The following is a 17090-nucleotide window of genomic DNA, read 5'->3' on the forward strand; positions in this document are numbered from 1 at the left end:
CAAAATAAAAAGTAACAATACGCTATGTTGTTCGGGGTTTCAGTTGTCAGATCAAGAGCAGAGTTCGTCGCGCGAGCTGGAAAGGTTACGTCATCATCTGGTCGAAATGGAAGAGAATTACACGCAGGAGCTGATGACGTCAGAGCACAAGCTCACCGAATGTCAAACGAGGTTGCACCAAGTCGAAGAGAGGGCGAAGCAGACGAGCACCGTGTACACAAGCAACAGGTAAATAATTTAAACATTTCTTATAACCGATAATTTTATTGCCGGGTTCTCAGGCAAGCACCACTGAATTTCCATGTGCTTAATTTTTGTTTATAATTTATCTCGTGAAACCTGCATATGTCTAATTTAAAGGAAATTCTGCAACATGTGAGTATCGTGGTGGAATATGCTTCTGGCCTTCTCCTTAAAGGAAGAGGTAGCCTTAGCCCAACAGTGGGAAATTTACAAGCTTACTCATTGATTTTTATCATATATGTATGGTCGTTTGAAAACTTAATGAGTTTGGGTCGAATACTGACATATGCTTTCTACTAAGATATTTCTATACATCACTAGCAACCCTTCCGGGCTTCGCACTGGTGAATGTTGATACTAAATATGATACAGAATGTCTTACAATGTTCACAGGTTTTCAGTCAGTACCAGTGTTTCTTTACTATATTGTCCATATATTATATACCATTCTCTCGAATCACTCTATCTATTAAAAAAAAAAACGCATCAAAATCCATTGCGTCATTTTAAAGAAGTAAGCTTACATAGCGACAGACAGTTAGCGACTTTGTTTTATACTGTGTAATGGTAAAGAAATACTGGATTTATAATTTAACATTGTTTATATTTGAAACAGCATCCGAGCGAATCAAGAAGTAGAAACTCTGAGGAACCAAATCAAACTGCTGGAGAAACAACGCGAGGAAGTCCAAGCAAGACTTAGCGGAGCAGAAGACGCTAGAAGCAGAAGTGAAGCAGCTCTTACCAACTTGCAAGTAGTTTTAGAACAGTTCCAGTTAGGTAAGATATCATTTCTTAATATATACTAGCTGTGCCCGCGACCTTGTACGCGTATGAATTTAACAAAATAATATTATTGTAGCCTAAGTTACTCCTTATTATATCAGTTATCTGCCAGCGAATGTCCCGTTAAATTCGGTTCAGCCGTTCCAGAGATTAGCCGGAACAAACATACAGAAAGACAGACAAAAATTGTAAAAAATGTTTTTGGTATATCTACCGTGTGCACATTACATATGAATTGAGTAAAAAAGGGCTATTTTAATATAACAAACAGACGCTCCTATTTTATTATATGTATAGATTATCTTTTATGTATCCATCAAATCAAATGTTCATGTATAGAAGCATTATATTTACTTACTGATTGTCGAATTATAAATTATATTATAAAATTTATCAAGATCCAAAGTTTATTTATGTTAAATGTTCATACATGCTTAAAGGCGATCAGATGCTTGCTTTCAAACTGGCTCAAACTTACATAATATCAGAGCAGAGACATTATCAAATGTAATATATACAAATAGAATAAAAACTTACCCTAAAATTTCAGACAAAGAAAGAGACATCCATTCCGCAACAGAAAAAGTGAGAAACAAAATGGAGGACATTAAACGTCACAATGAAATTCTACAGCAGGAAATAGCAAGGTTGAATGGCAAGCTAGAAGAATCGATAGCCGGCCTTCAAGCTGCGACAAGACTTGGTGATCAAGTTGAAACTAAGTCAGCACAGATAAACGATTTAAAGGATCAAGGTTAGTGTGGACACAGCATATTAGTAACTATAGTAATTATTGCTCAACCTTTATATTTTAAATAGATTAGTAGTTTTTGTATGATGCACTTAGAATAGTCAGAGTAAAAAAAGCTTCGTCAGTTTTCAAATTCATTACTTTGTCGTAAACTCTTAGTACCTTTTGAATCTAAAGCACCAAACTGACAACTAAATATTAGACTACGTCTAGTTTTATATCAAGATGAAATCTTTTTAATGTCTTTAGTGTAATTTGTCATTACAAATTTAATTTGGATATGATATCTTCTACTGAATTATCAAAATATGTCTGTCAGTGTCATATATTTTGGATCGGTAAAGTAGATTATCTCTCATACTGAGCACACGAAAATAGATCTTAAGTTGACGAACCTTTTCTTAACCCGACTGTACATATGTATAAAATTATTTATCTACGCGATCAAGCAAAGCGAAGTATAGTATCATAGCGTCTCGCTGATAAATTTTGTAGATAATGCTTTGAATGCATTTCCCGATCGCTAACTCGATGCTTGATAGCAAATACGAATTCGACACTTAACTTTAAAATGTTATCGATTTGAAATAAAAGCTAATTTGATAATTTCCGTTACGATACTGTCGCGAAGATTATAAGAAAAAAAAAATCATTGTCAAATGTACCGAGAAAGTGTTACGAAGTATATCCGGCTGATGGCTAAATATCAGCTGGTAATTCTGGGTTCGTTAAGCCCAGGCTATCAGCTGGTATGCAGTCAGATGCTGTACCGCTTCGGTAGAGTATGCGAGACACACACGTAAGTTTTGTGTATCTGTATAGATCCGTGTGTAGTGTTTCATTGTGTAGTTGCTTTGAACGTGTGTCTTGAATTTGTTTTTTTTTCATGTTTGTGCAAAAGTTCTTTTTTTTTACTTCGAGTAAATATAGCATTAAAGCAATTAAATCTTCTATTTAATGTCTTTAAAATAAATCTTGGTAAGATCAGCTCATGACTAAATATAGTCATTAATTACACTAGCAACCAAGAAATGGTTCACTGTTTCAATAAGGTTTGAATAATATTCCACAATGGCTCTAATGCAACTAATTGCATATTTAATGAAAAAAAAAATGGAAGATTATTTTTATAAGCTTCTCAGCAGATCAAGAATCAAGCTTGCGCCAACTCCGATCTAATCTCATTTGGTAACTGTGAGACTTTATGAGTGCGCGATTGGTCTGTCTACCTGACTTTGGCAGCTGTCAAACTGACATTGACAGCTGTCAGTGGTCGCTGGCAGCACGTGTTGCGTCCAACTCAGATTACCATATGGGGTTTGATCGACTTTGGTATCACGTCGTGACGTCTGTTTTTTTTATCACAATTTTGTTTTTGCTTTCGATTATGTTGTGCTGTTTTATTGTCGAATGTCGAAACTTTTTTAAACAAAGTTCGTTTTCTAAATTTAAAATAATTTCGTGTTTAAAAAAGTTTGGATATGATATGCATCGAATGTTTATTTGCACTTGCTATTTTTGTAGCACTTCAATGTTGTCTTATGTTTTGTGTTTCGAAAATATTATTAATTTACTTTTTGGAAATAAAAATAAATGAAATAAACAGCCAGTTTTATCTTGTCTCAATGATATAAGTAAAAAATAATTATATTTTCGAAACTGATCTTAAAAATCTACCCCAAATCCCGTAGAAGATTATACAGAAGAAAAACAGCCACATTGTCTCTGAGTATTACTTCAGGTACTGGTGGAATATAAACAGAGAACAAAGGACACTTTCACGTATGACTTTAATGTCAAATAACATCGAAATTTCTACCAGATAAGATATAGTAATTCAATTTTCTAAAACCAAATTTATAAAGCCAAAAATTTCCAAAAAATTGGCCACTACCCATTTTAAAACTCAAAACATCTTAAAGATTTGTTAAAGAGTCTTTCGACTTATCTCGTGCTCAATCTCAACTCAAATTTTATGATTAATTGCAGCAGAAAATTGTACTAATGATTGTCTTCAAAGATAGGTATTATCTGTTCTCTTTTCGTAAGATACGAAGATTTTGGAACGAATTAATTTCGAGACAATTTTGGCGTTATTCATATCGGGTCAGTGCCTTTGGTTCTCAACCCAGTGGCTGAATAATACTTTGAGGTCATGCTGGTGCAAGCATCGTGAATCCGACCTGCATCGTGAGAACGTAGTCTAGAAAAAAATCCTGTATATTTATTTGTTTGATTGTACATATTGTTTTTTATTCTATTGTAGATAATGGAATGATTTAAAGCTTAAGATAATGTTTTGATTTATTTGTTAAACTCTGTAGTAGTAACTTTGTATTGTAATTTGTAGTTTTTACTTATAATGATTTGTTTTCAATACATGTGGCATACAAGAAACATTTTTGCTATCAATGCTAATATTATAAATGTGAACGTTACTTTGTCAGTCTTTCTGTCTGTCAATATTTCGTGACCAAACCAATGAACCGATTTTGATGATAATTGTTATAAAGCAAATATGAATTCCAAGGAACATAGGCTACTATTTTTTGCCTAACACGTGACAACCAACACCTAAAACTCGAGAAAAGCCGCGGGTGGCAAATAGTTTAAATATGTAATATTAAAATAGCATTTATTAAAATAGACTTCAATTAATACTCTGAGGAAAGATAAATGAATATGTTTGTGAAATACATTACGCACTCTTAGCCAAAATTTTGACAGAACTCAAGTTTAAAAAAATTAACTATCGTAAAATAATGACTCCATTTTAAAGGGAACCATCGCTATTATTAATTGAAGATATTTTTTTTTAAAATTAATAAACGAAAATACCGTTATTTTCTTTACTACAACTAAATGGTTATATATTTAAGACGATACGTTAAGTTTCAATTTTGCCTTATGGTTTTTAGTTGAAGCGAAAACTACCAAAAGTTGAAGATTTTCATTTCAGTCAGTATTTGTTAAGGGTGCGATTGGTTAATCTTTAAATTCAAAAAGCATCGAACGGGAAGTATACCCAAACAAAAAAGGTAACTAACATAAAAAAAAAACGAACGTTCTGCTGTGATTAACTAACATATTTCCTTTCAACGTTTCGCATTTATAATATTAGTAAGCTTATGAGGTAAGATTTGTATTAATTTAACCGACTTCAAATAAATAATGGTTCTTTGTTTGCCCGTGTATCTATGCTCGATTATATTAGAACAACCGTATAATATACATTCATCAGAGTAATCTATATACTTATATTATATATAGGACGGTTGTATTACTTTGTACATAATTTAGTTATTTATGTATTGATGTGTTTTTAAATGTAATTTAAAATGTATTTGTAAGACAAAATCTGATTTGTATGTAAAAATTCAAACGACTTAAATGACTATACATATTTCTACATAAGCTTTATGTATTAGTTTTAAAATATTATGTTTGATAAAATTAATTTTTATCACTTTATGTATACCAACTTGTTAAAGTTGACTGTATTCTACAACTAATTGTAATACTTGATATATTGGAAATATTTTAAATATATACCAATAGGCATTAAATCTGTTAATGTTAATATATATTGAAGTATTGTGCTATTGTCAGTAGTCAGACAAATGGCGTTCTTGTTACTGTCGCCCATAGACTTAAGCACTGTGAGAAATGTAAATTATTAAATATCCCGAAAGTTCTGCAAATTAGGGTATCTAAAATGTTATACGACTCAACCATACCCAGGTTATTATAATAGACTTAGTTTCTTATTATATCAGTAAAAGTCTCGCCAAAATCGATCCAGCCATACCAGAGATTAGTCAAAACAAACCGCCATACAGAGAGACAAAAATTGAGCAAAAAATGTTATATTACAAATTTCATTATATATAGATGCGTTTAATTGAAATGAATTCGTAATTCAGTCCGCACTCTACAAGCATCGGTGACGGCGGCAGAGGAGCGGTATTACAACGCGATATCGAACCAGCAGGACAAAGTTGATAAGAACTTGGTTAAGAACCTCGTCATCAACTACGTCCTGACAGCGGGACAGAACAGCCTCAACAGGTGAGTCTCTTTGATTATTTGCGACTCTTACAATACTTGATATTTGTGTGACGTAACTTTGCCTTTTACCATAAAGTAAAGTAACAAACAGCCTGTAAGTTTCCCACTGCTGAGATAAGGCCTCCTCTTCCATTAAGGAGAGGGTTTGGAACATATTCCACCACGCTGTTCCAATGCGGGTTGGTGGAATGCACATGTGGCAGAATTTCGATGAAATTAGACACATGCAGGTTTCCTCACCTTTTACCATATCTTTATTGATTTCGAATATATTGAAACGTGTAATATATGTGAAGAATATAAGAAAAAGATGGACTATGAGGTATGATACGTAAGAGAGTATACTGAGCGGTAATAATATGATAGTGCATGGTGGGACTATCTGTAAATAGTAAAACTTTTGCCTTGATTAATTTTTTCGTGTTTTAACTTAAAAAAATGATGTATTACCAAACAAATTTTTAATCCTTATTTCACCACCTTACAGATAAAATACCGTAACAACTCATTTTTAATCAGTATCTTAAAAATATATAATAAACTTTCATGTTTCTAACTTAAATAATAATGGTTTTCCATACAATCTTTCAAGCCTATTTCATTTCTTAAGGGGTTTCTATAATTCCTTCACCAAATTTCATGGCCCTAACTTGCTCGGCGATGATGAATTAGACAGTCAGGACATGTTATTTTATTTATACAGAAGTTATTATATAGCTTAGTCTTTAAATACAATTCCAAACAATCCGTGTTTTATTTTCAGAACACAAATTCTTCGAATCCTATCGACGGTTTTAGACTTCAATCAGACGGAATGTGAGAAGTTAGGACTCGTCCGATCGGCCACCCAAGGGGACAGTTTGGCTGCGGAGTTTGTGAAGTTCCTGCAAAACGAGTCTCGACCGAGGGCCCAGCTGCCCGACATGATGGGTCTTCAAGGGGGGAGGGCATCCGTGTCTAGTTCCAGGAAAAGTTCAACCATTGGTAAGCAACACTACTATCCATAATTTATTATTCATTTTACACTCCAGTCCTGTGTCAAAATTAGTATGCTTCATCTCGTACTTAGTGTATTAACTTTGCTATTCGTAAATCAACAAGCTGCAATGCAATTCTGCCCGATCCTACAAACCTAATTAAAACGATCACTTCCCATCGGGTGTGGCCTATACTTTATTTTTCATGTTATCATGTAAATTAACACCCATGTTACTATTGTAATATAATAATTTTCCTGACTTTCCTATGACGTACATTTCAATATTTTCATACCCTAGTCATTGTTAAAGGTAGTTATTGTTTAAGTCTTACTTGGTGGTAGGGCTTTGTGCAAGCCCGTCTGGGTAGGTACCACCCACTCATCAGTTATTCTACCGCCAAATAACAGTACTCAGTATTGTTGTGTTCCGGTTTGAAGGGTGAGTGAGCCAGTGTAACTACAGGCACAAGGGACATAACATCTTAGCTCCCAAGGTTGGTGGCACATTAACGATGGAAGGAATAGTTAATATTTCTTACAGCGTTATTGTCTATGGGCGATGGTGACCACTTACCATCAGATGGCCCATATGGTCGTCCGCCAACCTATACCATAAAAAAAAAGTCAAACCAAAAACTTAGGTAAGTCGCCCACAACAGTCCCACTTCAAAAATTGTGATATAGGTCCCCGATTTACCATTAGATCGCTAGACCAAGGAAAAATGAAAAAGGCTCCCAAGCGTATTCCTAAAATGTCTACTTAGCCTTACAAATTAGTGTTTTGTCTATAAGACATTAATAAACTAAGGCAAAAGTTAAATAGAACCTTAAAGTCAAATAGAACCTTATTAATTCCAGGTCCGAATCCAGTTTTCGATCTAGGTCATAGACGGAATCCATCAACAGGCTCCAATAATTTGCTATTCCAAAATTTGGAGTCAATGGACACAGTTCCACAGGCGTCTGTGGATTCCGAGGCGAGGGCCATTCCAATAAATACAATGGACACGGGAATAAATCAGACCAGAAATAACGAGGGGGCCATATTAAAGCACGTTTTGAAGGATATGTGATATTTGTAATGTAATGTATATTGGTTTTGAACATTCGACGCCATTATTTATTGTATTCGAATTAAAAAATGTTATATATGTTAATAAGATTTGTTATAAATACAATCCCAATGTGTCATTTGTTATTTTTTTTCTCGATTTAAAATTCTGATTTAATTTATTCGATTTAATCTGTATTAATATCAATGAAATATTCCATTTTAATGTTATAATTTAAATCATCATAAAATAGTTTGGAAGTAAATATTCCATGTGTGTTATCCAATATTTGTAGCAATAATTATCAATAAATATATTTAAAAAAGTATTTAATCGGAGATGAGTTGAAGTTTATTTTTTCATGAATGAGTCCCATTGAATTGTATTAAGATTGTCATTCACCATTCGTTCATTCATTTAGTAGAAACGCTAAGAGTTAAATAAGCAGTTTGATTTAGCATTTAAATTTATAATTACTCTAACTATGAGAAACGAATCTGTGACTATATACCTATTATACAAAATGTAATAGTTATTATAAGTATTTAAATATTACTGTCGAACTCTTTCCAAGCAATACTAGCAATCTCAAAGGTAACTCCAATCGTACAACGGATAAAAATATATTAATTTGCGTCAAAATAATGGAACTAATAATTTATTAATATTTTAATAAATTCATGACATTTTATTACATTGCGTTTCAGGGTTATAAAATTAAAATTTAATTTGAATAATACTTTTTGTTACGGTTGGTAACACTGCGTGCTTTAACTGTCAAATGTGACATTTCTTTCACTTTATATAAATTATAATACATAATTAGGTTAAGAATAACAAGGGAATTGCTAGTACTTTACATATCTTTTTCGACCGTACCGATTAATGCAATATATAATTTCACTAATATCATATATCAACAAATAAAATTCATATAATATATTAAATTTAAAGATATTAGATCTGTTATATCTATTTTATTTGCATATCATTTCTTATTGTTTGGTTTTGCACTCGTATATATTTTCCTTATAGTCATAACTTCGTTTCGCATTAAACAGTTGTAAAAATATATAGCATTTTATTTAAATTTTAAGTTTAGAATTAGTTTTATCTTTAATTGATATGAATTCATTTCAAATTGTTTTTTGTTAATTAATTAATTTACAGGAACATAGTATTTAATTTTTAATGTATGATTTTAAATTTACAAAATATCTCATATATATTTCTTCAATCTATTTCAACATAGACAACAATAGTGTATTGTTTTTTTTCTGTCTACTTTTTTCTTTATTAAATCTATTTCATGCATCAATATTATAGAGACAGCACTATACATAAAAACGAGATAGAATACTTCAAAAGTAGAAACTTTGTATATAATATTTTATTGTAAAAATGTTGCACACATGTATATATTAATTGGTAAAGTAATTAATTACAATGTGTTTTTTTAATGACGAAGTAATTTTCTTTTTAAGATACAAATTTACGCAAATTTCCTACTACAGGATCGCTAAACAATTTTATTATATCAAATAAATTTATTTAATGCGGTGTAAGCAGATCTGTTTCTTATACACCAGTAGTAGAACAAATAAAAGACACTGTAGTATTCTTGTCTCTGTCACACATTTATTTTTATGTTCTATAATAAAATAATAATAAATAAATGTCTTAATATAAGAGAACTTTGCTTATAGCGCTGTCTCTTTCACACCAGTACTATCGTTAGAGTAGCTTGTATATTTGTAAATGACGTAGTATCGTTTTAGTCGCTTGTTTATATAATGTTCAAATTATTGTGATTTATAATTTATATGAAAATAAAGTGATACATGCTTTGAAATTGTTTTATTTTAATGTCAAGTAACTCTAAAAATTATATGAAAGTTACTTTAATGTGATAAAAATAGGTTTAAGTATTTATTTAACATTATACGTATTGGTTTATACAGAATAAAAAATATGGGTTTAATTTAATTTTTTTTCAAGTTTCCTATGGATTTTTAATGTTCAAAGATTTTTCAACACAATTTCACAATGACTTGTACAAAATACGAAAGTTAATAAATAATTTTACGGATTTAATTTAGGACAAAATACTTATTCTTTATTTATATTGATAAAGACACTTATCAGTTAAATATATGTAAAACAATACCAAAATTTAAATACATAAATTTTATTAGCGATCACAATTGCTTATAGACGAATTTCAATTCCATTTTCAAATTTATTAGCTTAAGATATTTATAAATGGCATATAAATTTTCAAGACAAATTTACTGACTGTTTATTTCTCACAAATAGAAGCCTAAAAAGTGAGTTATATGTTTCTAAGAACAGAATAGCCTTTATAGACATAAAAACTCCTTTCTTCGTGCTCCCCTGTCACCTAATAATCATGTGAAATTACTATGGTAACCCAACCCAAAGGTTTTGTTTCAGTGCCAAGTATCTCAGTCAGTCAATTATCTAACAATGCTACTAAGTAGATTAGAGAATTTGCATTAACATTACATACATATCTTGTAAGATAATGTATCATTGATTAAAAAATTAATACCACCTACCTATGTCAAATACAATAAAAATGCCAGAATATTTTCTCTCACTCTTTTCAGCGCGTGTAAGTGAGATGGAAATATTAGGTTGGGGAAAAAGTCTTTTCGCATATAGTATGTCATCATCATTCTCCTGCCCTTATCCCAATTTTATTTGGGGTCGGCACAGCATGTCTTCTCCTTCCATACTTCTCTGTCAGACGTCATCTCACAAGTAACATTCTTTCTAGCCATATCGTCTTTCACACAATCCATCCATCGTTTCTTTGGTCGTCCTCTACCTCTATATCCATCCACATCCATGCTCAAGGCCTTCCTCACAATGTGTTCCTCATTCCTCCGCATTACATGCCCATACCATGATAGCCGCCTTCCACATAACTTCTCGGCTATCGGTGTCACTTTCAAACTTCCTCTTATGTACTCATTCCTTACTCTATCCATTCGCGTAACACCACACATTCCTCTCAGCATTCTCATCTCCGCAACATGCAATTGTCTTTCAGTCATCCCTTTTGTAGCCCAACACTCTGATCCATACAGGACAGCAGGTCTGATCATGGTCTTATAGATCTTCCCCTTAAGTTTAAGGGGAATACGGGGTCACAAATTGTTCCCGTAACCTGCCGCCATTTCATCCATCCTGTGTTAATCCTGTGCTTCACCGTTCGATCTATTTCGCCATCGCCTTGAATGAGTGAACCGAGATACCGGAAGTCGGAGCAGACTGGAAGAGCTGCGCCATCAAGCGCTATGGCTTCAGGACCGGAGAGACCGCCGAAATCGCAGAACATGTATTCAGTCTTCGTTCTACTGATTTTCAGGCCAACATTCTCCAGTTTCCGTTGCCAATCCTCCAATCTGCTCTGGATCTCAGGTCCATCTTCACCAACCAGTACAATGTCGTCGGCAAAAAGCATGCACCAGGGTGCCTCCTCCTGTATGTCCGCCGTTAGAGCGTCCATAACCAACAGGAAGAGGTAAGGACTTAGAGCCGACCCTTGGTGCAAACCTACAGCCACATTGAACCGGTCGGTGTTAACGGCAGACGATCGGACGTAGGTACAAGATCCCTTGTACATAGCACGAATTAACTCCACATACTTCCCAGGCAAACCTTTCTCTTTCAATGCCCACCATAACACTTCACGAGGCACCCTATCATAGGCTTTCTCGAGATCAATGAACACCATGTGCAGGTTCTTGTGAGCATGTCTGTACTTCTCGCACAATTGGCGGAGTGCAAAGATAGCGTCCATTGTCCCTCGACCTGGCATAAACCCAAACTGATTTTCGGTAATTTCACTCTCTTCTCGCAATCTTCTCTCTATTACCTTCTCCCATACTTTCATAGTATGTGATATGAGCTTAATCCCTCTATAGTTGTTGCAATCCTGTACATCTCCTTTATTTTTGAAGATGGGCACTAGTGAACTACTGCACCATTCTTGTGGGATGGTTTCTTCATGCAACAACTTATTGAAGAATAAAGTCAACCACATACATCCTTCACTCTTTAATATCTTCCATACTTCAACTGGTATATCATCTGGACCCAAAGCCTTCCCATTTTTCATGCTTTTGACTGCTGTCATTACCTCATCCATGCTAATTTCTCTTACTAATCCCTTATTTACTTGCGCCTCTCGAAGAACACCATTCCAGTCATTTTCTTCATTCATAAGCTTTTCAAAATAGACCTTCCATCTTTCTTTTATTTCCTCATCTTTACATAAAACTTAAAACTAAAAAAATATGTATGAACTTGTAATAAAATCTCTTTGGCTATACCATTTGTATCTGGCTGGTTTTGGTATCATTAAAAAGTTTTAATTTTAAAGAAGGCACTTCCAAATTCAAATTAGGAATTTGTGTGATTTTCATTTGTTTTTGTTGTTGTTAAAATGAGTGAATCTAAAGAAGAAATTCGATACATTTTAAAATTTTACTATAAAAAAGGTAAAAATGCAACTCAAGCCGCGAAAAAAATTTGTGATGTTTATGGACCTAATGCAGTATCTGTGAGAGTAGCGCAAGTTTGGTTTAAGCGTTTTCAAGCCGGAAATTTTGATATCAAAGATGCATCTCGCTCTGGTCGCCCTGTTAGGGACAAAATTGATGCCATTTTTGAAAAAGTGGAGCAAGATCGGCATATTAGTAGTTACGATGTAGCTGAAGAACTGGCAATTGACCACAAAACGGTTTTGACTCATTTGAATAAAGCTGGGCACACAAAAAAGCTCGATATATGGGTGCCTCATGAACTCACTGAAAGAAACCTAATGAACCGTGTACTCATTTGTGATTCTTTATTACGACGTAATGAAACCGAACCATTTTTGAAGAAGCTGATAACTGGTGATGTAAAGTGGATCACATACGACAAGAACGTGCGAAAAAGATCGTGGTCAAAGGCCGGTCAAGCTTCACAGACTGTGGCAAAACCCGGATTAACTCGCAACAAGGTAATGCTGTGTGTATGGTGGGACTGGAAGGGCATCATTCATTATGAGCTGTTACCACCCGGCAGGACCATCGATTCAGAACTGTATTGCGAACAATTGATGAGATTGAAGACAGAAATTGAGAGAAAGCGGCCAGAATTGATCAACAGAAGGGGTGTGGTTTTTCACCATGACAACGCTAGACCTCACACATCTTTAGCCACTCAACAAAAATTACGAGAGTTTGGCTGGGATGTATTAATGCATCCGCCGTATAGTCCTGACCTTGCACCTTCAGATTTTCATCTGTTTCGGTCTCTGCAGAATTCCTTAGGCAGTGTCAGGTTAACATCACAAGAGGACTGCCAAAACCACTTGTCGCAGTTTTTCGATCAGAAGCCCCAAAATTTTTACAGCAATGGGATCATGTCACTACTAACAAGATGGCAAAAAGTTATGGAACAAAATGGCACCTACATACTTTGTAAATAAACTATAAAAAAAACTTTTTGGATTTTCATATAAAATACGAAGAAACTTTTTCCCCAACCTATTATGAATTGTGTGGTAGTCTTTTTCGAGTAGCTTGGTGGCTATCATGGTTTTAACGCAAACGAGTAATGTCAAACTCATACTATCGAATTCAAATACTACGTAAACGTTTTCGAATAGACGATACGTTATTAACGCAAGAAGTATTGAAATCCGTACTATGAGTACTTGCTTCAAATGTGAGAGAAAGAAATAATTAAATGTTAGTTCAGACGACATACAATAGATGGCGTTTACAATATTTAACATGATTACGATCAATTTGTTATTAAGTCCGAGTTTATTACAGGTTACCTTAAAAACTAGAAGAAATAAACACGTCACACATAATAAAACATATATTATTATAACTATTAAGTTGTTCGTCTTGGTTTAAGACTTCACAATAAAAAAGTTAAGAAAAAATGCGCTGCTAAACAGACTAGAACGAACCAACAATGGGTTGACGTTAGAAATTCAATCAAATAATTGTATTTTCCTCTTCGATCCGTCACACTTTGAATTTTGATTTATATTATAAATTATCCAAATAAGCTATATATTACATTTTAAATTTTTATTATTAAACTTATTGATTTCGGGATATTCACCATGTTTTTTATTTTTGTTCTGTGCATCTCGATATTTCGACATTATCTACGAATGTCTTGTTCACGAGACTGGACTTTTCTCGAAATCAGTAACTTTAAAAAAGCTATATATTGTAAAACATATTAATTTTAACACTTTTTATGCTTACGACTTCAAAAGAGGAGTGTTCTCAATTCGACTAGTATATTTTTTTTTATATTTGTTCGCCGATTACTTCGCCATTTATGAACCGATTTTGATGATTTTTTGTTAGAAAGAAGATATTCCTGGAATGGTACCATGATGAGGATATCAGAGCTGATGATGTGATCCTGGAGAAATCAAGGCGAACTCTCAAATTTTATAGGCACATGTACTGTGTTTTACACATTTTCTGAATTTATATTGGCATTTGCTTTTGGCAAACATAATATTATCTTGCTGAGCTGATGATGGAAGGTGTAAATCCTCAATTACTAGGAGTGAGGAAATAGTTCTTTCAACATTAATGTATGGATTTATATTCCTCTTCGTAGCTTTTGTGAAGAGAAGTACAGGTTCACTAAACTTTTCTTTGCGTTATTGTTTGGTATATCATGCTCTAGAAGTGGTCCCATATAAGTTTTAGTGAAATAGGTTCAGCGCTAACTATAGTAGCTACTGAGTTTCTTGCCGGTTCTTCTTGGTAGAATCTACTTTCCGTACCGGTGGTAGCTTCACTTAATTGTAAAATTACGATTCAAAAGTGCTTGTAAAAGCCTACTTGAATAAAGTTTATTTTGATTTTTTGATAATACTGGTTGACTTCCATACATATATGTATTTAACTAACATGACAAAGAGTCAGACAAAGAGGACCCACTAAGTTTCTTGCCGGTTCTTCTCGGTAGAATCTGAGAAGAAAGAATGATGATTCTGTTGCTGTGCTGATGTTGAGGATTATGAAAGTCACTAACTGGTTCACGATTTATTAACGAGACGGTACAATTGTACGGACTGTGACGCACTTGATAGACACTCTGTTTTACATATGCAATGCTTCGACTTTTATACATGATATATGCCAAAGAATATGAGATACACACATGTGAAATATTTTAGTCATAGAATATGTACTTTACTAACTGTTTATTTTAATACCTATGTGCATATACGGCACAATTCTAAAGTGCTAGTAAAAACCTACTTTAATAAAGTATGATTTGTAAGGTCATACGTAAGGTATTGTTGATAGCAATTGACGATCCGATCCTGTGTTTTTTTAATTATTTCATTCAATCTAGTTTTGAAGAGAATGAAACCGTAGAAAAATATAACATGTGGCATTTTTGAGCCCATGTTGTAACTCTACCATTGTTTCGGAAAAGCAGCCTCCAGTGAGAAGAAACTTCAAGAAACTTGCCTATTAATAGTTGCTGATTTCTAACCCCGTTTATACAATAAAACAATTTCTCTTTTACATTACAAAGGCACTTCATGTAAAAAATAAATTGTATAAATAAATGTAACCAAGTATTTTATAAGTTAGTAGCGAACCGCCCCGGCTTCGCACGGGTGCAATAACTGATACCAAAATATAACACAAAATTGAGTTATTCACGCCATCAAATTCGAAACTTCTAAAATTATTTGTTTCTTTAATATACCGTCCATGTTTTATATACAATAACTATCCTCTCGTATCACTCTATCTATAAAAAAAAACGCATTAAAGTCCGTTGCGTAACTTTAAAGATCTAAGCATACATAGGGACAAACAGCGGTAAACGACTTTGTTTTATACTACGTAACGATAATGATAAAGTAAATAATTGTTTTAAAATTTGAAAAACTTTTGCAAAATACTTTAATTTCGTATATTTATTTATTAATATTTATCGATAGCAACGTATTTTAAAGTATCAGCGATTAATTTCACTATTGACGAAACAGTTTTTTTTTCTGTTTAAAATAAGAACCGAATATAGATTATAGAAAAATATTGACGTATGTTGTAAATAAATTCTTATAGTTGATTCGCTAGCAAAATTGGAGCTGCAATGTTCAGCTTAATGCAAATCATTGTTCAATGATTATGTTAATGCATACACTTCGAATAATAAATCAAATCGAAGCATACATTATTCAAGTATGTTTTTAAGAGCACTGGTAAATAATTCAAAAAGTTGCCACGTTGCTCACCCATGATTTACTAAAATCACAAAAAAATAAATCAATTATGATAAATTTGTTTTCTGTACTTGCAGACGCTTTCATTCGCTTTATATATATATATTTGTATTTTCGTACCTTTAAAGACCCTCGTCAGATCACTTCATAATACGTAATTATGTCTTGTCTGTTTGACCGTTATGTACCTTTTTCTTAGAAAGGCATAGAGATATAAAGTTAATATAAAGTTAGTCAGTAAGATAAGTCTGTGATCATTTACAGGTGTGGAAAAATCAAACCTCTAAGTCTACGCAATCAAAAGATATGGCCATTTTTGTCGCATTTCCCAAACATTCGCAAAAGGTATTAAGGTACAGGTTATACGAAACTTCCTGTTGACCTAGAATCACGAAATTAGGCAATAAGCAATCTGTTATAACACAAATCCGTATTTTTTTACGTACGTGTCCGTCTGTCTTTCTGTCTGATGGTACGGTAGTCTTTATTAAATTAACATGTCTTCTAACATAAGTCCATATATGCCCAATAACAGATAAGAGAAACACTACCTTAATTTACGCCGATGGCAGTTCTGGCTATATATGTAGTTAACCTAAATATAAAAATAAATAAAAATAGTATGGATTTGTTAATCAATGTAATTGCTATTTATTCCGAGTAAAAATATAAAAATAACGTACTAAGCGTGATAAAATTTAACACGTACAAATCGCTTGTTTTGTGACCTAAATATATGAATTTTGACGCAACAATACACTAATAGTCCAATTTCCCGAATTACTAAAAACATTCGATAGATAATAATCCCTTCATCGCCAATTTACATCGAAAATTGAACGCACTTCGCCATAATTAAAAAAGCGAAATATACCACCCCTTGTGATTAACGCCGCCACCCCACCA

General features: G+C 33.2%; 1 protein-coding gene across 2 annotated transcripts in view; it reads left to right on the forward strand.

The window, feature by feature from the left end:
- Window positions 1-8018, forward strand: part of LOC124540855 (thyroid receptor-interacting protein 11-like) — a 60019-nt gene extending 52001 nt beyond the window's left edge. For both annotated transcript variants that reach the window (XM_047118618.1, XM_047118619.1), the window contains 6 exons: window positions 44-228; window positions 860-1023; window positions 1580-1783; window positions 5704-5848; window positions 6612-6832; window positions 7686-8018. In XM_047118618.1, coding sequence (XP_046974574.1) covers window positions 44-228; window positions 860-1023; window positions 1580-1783; window positions 5704-5848; window positions 6612-6832; window positions 7686-7900 — 1134 coding nt within the window. In that variant the 3' untranslated portion in view covers window positions 7901-8018. The remainder of the gene's footprint in view (window positions 1-43; window positions 229-859; window positions 1024-1579; window positions 1784-5703; window positions 5849-6611; window positions 6833-7685) is intronic.
- The last annotated feature ends 9072 nt before the right edge of the window (window positions 8019-17090 follow it).

This window comes from Vanessa cardui, chromosome 26 (assembly GCF_905220365.1).
Source record: "Vanessa cardui chromosome 26, ilVanCard2.1, whole genome shotgun sequence".
Classification (NCBI taxonomy): Eukaryota; Metazoa; Arthropoda; class Insecta; order Lepidoptera; family Nymphalidae; genus Vanessa; species Vanessa cardui.